Source organism: Myotis brandtii, unplaced genomic scaffold (assembly GCF_000412655.1).
Source record: "Myotis brandtii unplaced genomic scaffold, ASM41265v1 scaffold1052, whole genome shotgun sequence".
In the NCBI taxonomy this organism is placed as follows: Eukaryota; Metazoa; Chordata; class Mammalia; order Chiroptera; family Vespertilionidae; genus Myotis; species Myotis brandtii.
Genome location: NW_005353545.1, coordinates 491,168 through 499,011, shown reverse-complemented (window position 1 = coordinate 499,011; position 7,844 = coordinate 491,168). Strand labels below are relative to the sequence as shown.

The window sequence follows — 7,844 nt, the reverse complement described above, 5'->3', positions numbered from 1 at the left end:
GCCTAAGCCTGGCCGCCTAGGGCCGCACACGGGGCCCGGATGGCGTCTGACGCCCCTGCCTGCAGTATGTAAATTAGCCAATGGGAAGCGTAGCGAAGGTACAGTCAATTACCCTTTTTGTCTTTTATTAGATAAGATTAGCTAGTATTTTATTTAGGATTTTTGCATCTGTATTCATCAGTGATATTGGTCTGTAGTTTTCTTTTGTTGTGTTGTCTTTGTCAGATTTTGGAATCAGGGTTATATTGGCCTCAAAGAATGTGTTAGGAAGTATTGCCTCTTTAATTTTCTGGAAGAGTTTGAGGAAGAATAGGTTTTCAATTTTCTTTGAATGTTTGGTAGAATTCACTGGTGAAGCTACTTGGTCCTGAACTTTTGTTTTTTGGGAGGTTTTTTTTTTTGGGCTAATAAAAATATCTTATACTTTAATAAAACTTTAAAAATTCAAAACAATTTTGCAACATAATAATTAGAGCATATTTCATACTTCATACCATGTCATGGTAGGCTATGATATCAGCTTTCAGATAAAACTGTAGTACACTTTCTTTGGCAACCTGGGCCTTTAATCTTCCAACATGTTTCTTTTGAAACAAAAACTGCCTGTTGAGGTTGCTGACATCAATAGTATCTAGTTCAATCAGGTCAATGTGGAAGAACACGGTGAGCATGAGGTTCTTGAGGAGCTCAAAGCCTATGCCCCCCACACCCACCACCAGCACCCAGCCCCTGGCCACAGCCTCAGCTAGCTCTTGGGGGAGCCCCCACATCAGAGCCATGGTGGGAAGACCACGAGCCGCAATGGAGGCAGGAGAACTTCATGGTGATTTCAATTTCCTCACTACTGATCCATCTATTTAGATTTTTTTTTTTAATTCTTCATGATTTAATCTAGGAAGGTTATATAATTCTAGGAACTTACGCATTTCTTCTGGATTATTGAATTTGATGGCATATAGTTTTTCATATTATTCTAGTACGATCATTCATATATTTCTTATGTCTTCTGGTGACTTCTCTTTCATTTCTGATTTTATTTATATGTTTCTTTTCCTTTTTTTCCTTAGTGAGTTTAGCCATGGGTTTTCAATTTTATTAATCTGTTCAAAGAACCAGCTCTTTGTTTTATTAATTTTCTTGTATAGTCTTTTCTCTATTTCATTCATTTCTGCTCTAATTTTTATTATTTTCTTTCTTCTACTGACTTTTGTTCTTCCTTTTCTAGCACTTTAAGATGTGATGTTAGGTTGTTTACTTGAGATTTCTCTTGTTTCTTGTGATAGGCCTGCAATGATATAAAATTCCCTCTTATTACTGCTTTTGCTGGATCTCAGAAGTTTTGAAAGTTGTCATTCTCATTTGTCTCTTTATATCTTTTAATCTCAACTTTTATTTCTTCTTTGAACCAGTCACTTTTTAGTAGTATGTTGTTTAATCCCCACATGTTTGTGGATCTCTTTACTTCCTTTTCTAGTTAATTTCTAACTTCAAGGCATTAGTGGTCAAGGAATATGCTTGGTATAATTTTAATCTCTAGTATTTGTCGGTGGTAGTTTTGTGATCTAATGTGTACTGGAGAAGAATGTATATCTCATGTTCTGGAATAAAAGCTTCTATAAATGTCAATTATGTCCATTTGGTCTAGTGTTTCATTGAAGGCCGATATTACTTTATTGATTTTATGTTTGGTTGATCTATCTAGAGCTGTCAATGAAATTTAAAGTTTCCAACTATGATTGTGTTTTGATCTGTTCCTCTCTGTAGTTCTATGTGTAGTTGTTTTATATATATCAGTGCTCCTTGGTTGGGTGCATATATATTAAGAATTGTTATGTTTCCTGATTTAGAGTTCCTTTATCATTATAACGTGTCATCTTTGTCTCTTGTTATCTTGAAATCTATTTTGTCAGATATAAGTATGGCTATATCAGCTTTTCTGTGGATTTTTTTACTTGAAGAATCATTTTCAACCCTTTTACTTTGAATCTACCTTTGTCTTTGCACCTTAGATGTGTCTCTTATAGGCAATACATGGTTGGGGAGATTTTGTGTGTGTGTGTGTTTTTTAATCCATTCTGCTACTCTGTGCCACTTTATTAGTGAATTCAGACCATTTTATCTTTTGTTTTCTGGTAACTCTGTGCCTCCATTTGTCTTGTTCCTTTGTGTTTCTGTCTGTTGGTTATTGCTTATTGATATTCCATGCTACTTTTCTCTGCTTCCTATTTTTTAAAACTATGTGTCCTGGTTTGGGAGACTTTTATGTGTTGCTACCATTTAGATGTATCAGAAATAAACTTACATATATCATCATGACTTTTTTCTTCTGAGTGCATCTGATCCTCATACTCCTATGCCAGTTTTAACCCTTTTTTGTTTTTTTTGTCATAAATTATCCCTCATAATGCTGTAATATTTTGGTGGTCTTCCTCGTAGTGTTGTGACCATCTGTTGTTTCAGATAGAATAATTTCCTTTAGTATTTACTGCAATCGAGGTTTTCTAATGATAAAATCCCTAAGCTTCTGTATATCTCTGAATACCTTCTTTCTCCTTCATATTTAAACAATTATTCATGGCTGGTAATTTCTCTCTTTCAGATAGTTGAATATTCAGTTCCACTCTCTTCTGACTTGTAGAGTTTCTGCTAAGAAGTCGGATGAAATTTTGATGGATTTTTCTTTGTAGGTCACTTCCTTCTTTTTTCTTGCTGCTTTGAGAATTTTTCTTTGTCATTAATTTTTGATGGTATTACTAAGTGCCATGGAGAGGGCCTTTTGTATTAAGATAAATAGGTGTTCTGTTTGCTTCTTGGATTTGAGGATCTAGTTCTTTTCATAGGTTTGGATAGTTCTGATCCACTATTTGTTTGAATAGACTCTGTCCCATGCTCTCCCTTCTCTGCCTCAGGAATGCCTATATTTTTAATACAGCTTTTTCAAATGGAGTCAGAAAATTTTTTCATAGAGTTCTTTTATTTTTCTTTATGCTCAGGTCTCTCTCTTCTCTTTGCATCATTTCTTGATTCCTATCTTCTATGCCATTAATTCTCCATTTGGTTGACTGGTTTCTATAGTCGATAGTTTATTCTTAATCTCCTTAGTTTCATGCTTCATTTCCAGGATTTCTGATTGGCTCTTTTTTAAAGTTTCAATCTCTGTGGTAAAGTACTTCTTTTGTGCATTGATTTGTTTTGAGTGCACTGAATTGCCTATCGGTATTTTCTCACATCTCAAGTATTTTCAGAACTGCAATCTTGAAACCTCTGTCACTTACATATTTTATGTTTTCCAGCTTGCTTTCTAAGGATTTTTCATTTTCTTTCTGGTCATCCTCATTAGTGTGGTTCTTCATGTTATTTGTTGTCCTCCTTTGCATATACATTTACCTCTGAAGATAAATTTTCCAGTAGATGGCGATGAATTGCGAGATTTTTTATGTCTGTGTTCTCCCAGTATTGAACCTCCATGGCTTCTGTAAAGAGTGTACAGCTGTGCTGCTTGGAGTTAGGGTTTGTTTTGGCCTCACCTTAATGGCCTCCATAGGATCTCATCTGGGGGCCTGCCTTCCATAGGGTACCACACGAACCTCTCATGGGCATCAGTCACAGAGGGAAGCAGGATTCTACTGAATCAGCTCTTGGTATACACGATTTCAAGGGCAATAGGAGGCGAGTTTTACGAGTCCAAGTGGTGGCAGGGCTCTGTAGTTTCGTTTCTTTGTCTGAAAGACCACCATGGGCCCAACAGCCCACATGGCAGAACCCCATATCTATCAGGCATCTGCTAACTCAGAAGCTTGCCCTGAAGGGCTTCCTTATTACTTCTCCCCTGCCCAATTCCCCAGCTGCTCTCTGATTCTCCCAGCAGAAGGAAGTTCCTTTCACTGGCTTTCTCCCCTCTTCTGGCCTTCTGAGCCTCAAGCTCCTGACTGCAGGGCTGGTTCTGCCAGCCCTCTGTGCTTTCCTCCTTGCTTATCTCATCTCCCTGTATATCCCTGGTTGCCCACCTTTAGATGCTTCATTGTTCAGGTCTCTCAGGCATGTGTTTCTGTTGAGCAGGGATTTCTTTGTTGAGTTATAGTTGGTTAACTTGTTAATATTAGAGGGAGAGGACAAGGAGCTCTCTCACATCGTCGCCATTCCTCTGACACCACTCCCATAAACACTTGAATTTCTTCAAGCATGTATTAAAAAAAAAAACAACCTGCAAAAGAAAGAGAGGATAGGGGATTAAGCTGTGGAGACTTGAGCATGTTTCCAGATAAACATTACAGCTCAAGTAGCAAAAGTACCTTTGAACAAAATAAGGTACTTTTTGAAAGAGTGAATGAGAAAACTTAAAGATTAAGGGGTAAGAGATTGAAAGTTTATTTATCTGGAATCCTCACTTTTCTGTCATATTATGGCAGGTATGGCCATCTGTTGAGAAAGGAGGTCTAAGGAGAGGATTTACCTAGAGACATGTTAAAAAGAGTTTTTCAAAGCTGGCAAATGAAAGTGAACCCAGTTGTAGGAACAATATTGAATTCATCTGAAATTTGAATTTGCAGAAGAGCATTCTCACTTGAAAAGGCAACTAAGAGAGGTTTACAGTGTTGGTAATTTGAATTGTTTTTTATGCAAAACATACATTTACAGTGAATATGGCAAAAGGATAACATCTAAACAGTAGTACTGAATGAGGAGCAAATAGTTGAGCTTTTATTATGTACCCAACACTTGAAATTTAGTTATATACAAGTTTTTTACTCCTAATAAGATGGTTAACTTTTTTTTTTTTTTTTCAGATTAACCAAGTAACTCACAATCAAGCAGTGGTGCTACAAAATGCCCTTCTGAGCATTCCTAATCCATCATCTGAGTGCATGCTTAGAAATGTATCAATACATCTTGCTCAACAAATATCCAGTGAGGTTAGTATTAAACTATGAAAGCTCTGAGATCTTGAATGTTTTATTAATCTGATCCAGTCTCTACTTACTCATAAATAAAGAATATCACAATTTCAGGTTAAATGTTCTGAGACAATTTCACTTTACCTCTTATTTTAGCTAAAGTTTCATAAAGTTGTATGCAGTGTTATCTGCTAACATTAGTACTTTAAAAAGTACTTTTAAAAACTTTTAAACAGGCTTTTGAAGGCATAATTTATATTGCATAAGCTAAATCAAAATAAAGAATTCAGTGAGTTATGACAGTTATTTAAACTATGCATGATGTACTGAGCAAATAGCATTTGCACTAGCCCCCAAAAGTTTTCTGCTCCTTATTCCAGGCAATCTTTTATCTGCTTTTGTCACTGTACAGTCATATTCACTTTCATAAATTTTACGTAAATAAAATCATACAGTAAAACTTCAGTATAATAGACTAGTTCGGGTGAGGAGATGTCCTTTAAAACAGAAAGTCTATTTGTAATAGGTTTTCTAAATGCATATGTTAAAAAATTGACAAATTAGTTTACTTGTTTTTACTTGTGTAATTAAAATTAATGTGTGAAAAGTTTAATTTTACACAAAATTTTCATATAACTATAATTTTAAGTTTATACTGAATAGGTGTAGTTAATGCATACATTCACCAGTCACCTTGAATAAACTAATGCACACAGTTGAGTCACACGGCTTAGCACACTTTGGAACATACCCCACTCCCTCTACACATGTTAAAACTGCGGAAAGTTGCTCCACGAAACAACAGAACCAATTACTGCTTGAGGTGGGGTGTGATTACCTGCTAATCATTCCTTGAATATTGTTTACAACTGGTAACTCTTGGACTTAAATATATAGACTATAGGTGTAGATATATAATATTTATTTTTTGTGGCAAAATTACTGGTGTTTTTCCAACATATGGCCTACTTGGTAAAATTAATAGTGAGATAATAACAAAAAAAATAACCTGTTAATTATAAGCAAATCTTAGTTAAAACCATTCTTAAATTGACTGGTTGTTTATTTTCATATGTGACATACAGACCAGAAATACTGTTCATTAAATATGAAGTTCATTAAATTGAGGTCCACAAAATCGAGGGTTTATTGTATTGTATACTGTTTAGTATCTGGATTATGTAAATCAGCATGATTTGTAAACTTTACAATGTTATTTTATATATTTGTAGTTTATTTCATTTTTTATTTCTTTATGGTTTTAAAGTATTAAATATGGCCCTAACCTGTTTGGCTCAGTGGATAGAGCATCGGCCTGCGGACTGAAGGGTCCCAGGTTCGATTCTGGTCAAGGGCATGTACCTTGGTTGTGGGTACTAGAGGATGTGCAAGAGGCAGCTGATTGATGTTTCTCTCTCATCAATGTTTCTAACTCTCTATCGCTCTCCCTTCCTCTCTGTAAAAAATCAATAAAGTATTAAATATGTCTCCTTTTTCCCCCATTGAACTGTCCCTAGTTCTCTCCCCCTCTTCCACCCTCCCAACATATGCCCTCACCCTACTGTCTTTGTTCATGGGTTATGCATACAAGTCCTTTGGTTGATCTCTTAGGTCTCCCCCAACCCTCCACCCCCCACCTTCCCTCTGAGATTAGATGGTCAGTTCAATGCTTCTGTATCTCTGGATCTGTTTTTGTTATCAGTTTTTGTTGTTCATTATATTCCATAAGTGAGTGGAATATTCCACATGTGATATTTATCTTTCTCTGACTGGCTTATTTTGCTAGCAAACGCTCTCCAGTTCCATCCATGCTGTTGGAAATGGTAGGAGTTCCTTCTTTTTTACAGCAGCATGTATTCCATTGTGTAAATGTACCACAGTTTTTAATCCACTCATCTGCTGATGAGCACTTAGGCTGTTTCCAAATCTTAGCTATTGAACATATGGGTGCATATATCCTTTCTGACTGGTGTTTCTGGTTTCTTGGGATATATTCCTGTAAGTGGGATTACTGGGTCAAATGGGAGTTCCATTTTTAATTTTTTGAGGAAACTCCATACTATTCTCCATAGTGGCTGCACCAGTCCGCATTCTTACCAGCAGTGCACAAGGGTTCCTTTTCCTCCTCATCCTCGCCAACACTTGTTGTTTGTTGATGATAGCCATTCTAACAGGTGTGTGAAATGGTACTTCATTGTTGTTTTGATTTGTATCTCTCGGATGTTTAGTGACTTTGAGCATGTTTTCATATGTCTCTAAGCCTTATGTATGTCCTCTTTCAAAAGGGGTCTATTTAGGTCCTTTGCCCATTTTTTTATTGAATTGTTGGATTGCTTATCTTCCTTTTGTTAAGTTGTATGAGTTCCCTATAAATTTTGGAGATTAAAACCTTATTGGATACAGCATTGGCCAATATGTTCTCCCATGGGGTGGGCTCTCTTGTTTTGTCACATACCTGACAGTAACTATTTATTTTGATGTAGTCCCATTTGTTTATTTTCTCCATAGTTTCCATTGCTTTAGGAGCTGTATCAATAAAGATTTTGCTACGACATATGTCTGATATATTGCTGCTTGTGGATTCTTGTAAGATTTTTATGGTTTCCTATCTTATATTTAAATCCTTTATCCATTTTATTTTTGTGAATGGTGTAAGTTGATGGTCTAGTTTCATTTTTTTACATGTATCTGTCCAATGTTCCCAAAACCATTTATTGAAGAGACTGTCTTGACTCCATTGTATACTTATTCCTCCTTTGTCAAATATTAATTGAGCATAATAGCTTGGGTTGATTTCTGGGTTCTCTGTTCTATTCCATTGGTCTATATGTCTGTTCTTGTGCCAGTTCCAGGCAGTTTTGAGAACAGTGGCTTTGTAAATATAGCTTGATACCTGGTATTGTGATCCCTCCATCTTTGTTTTTTTTTTTTTTTTTTCAAGATTTCTGT

General features: G+C 36.0%; 1 protein-coding gene across 1 annotated transcript in view; it reads left to right on the top strand.

Moving 5' to 3' along the window:
- The window catches only part of LOC102261911 (probable ubiquitin carboxyl-terminal hydrolase FAF-X), a 292,998-nt gene that overhangs the window by 191,314 nt on the left and 93,840 nt on the right, over window positions 1-7,844 (top strand). Inside the window, exon 24 of the mRNA XM_014540284.1 lies at window positions 4,788-4,913. Within this exon, the coding sequence (XP_014395770.1) occupies window positions 4,788-4,913 (126 nt within the window). The remainder of the gene's footprint in view (window positions 1-4,787; window positions 4,914-7,844) is intronic.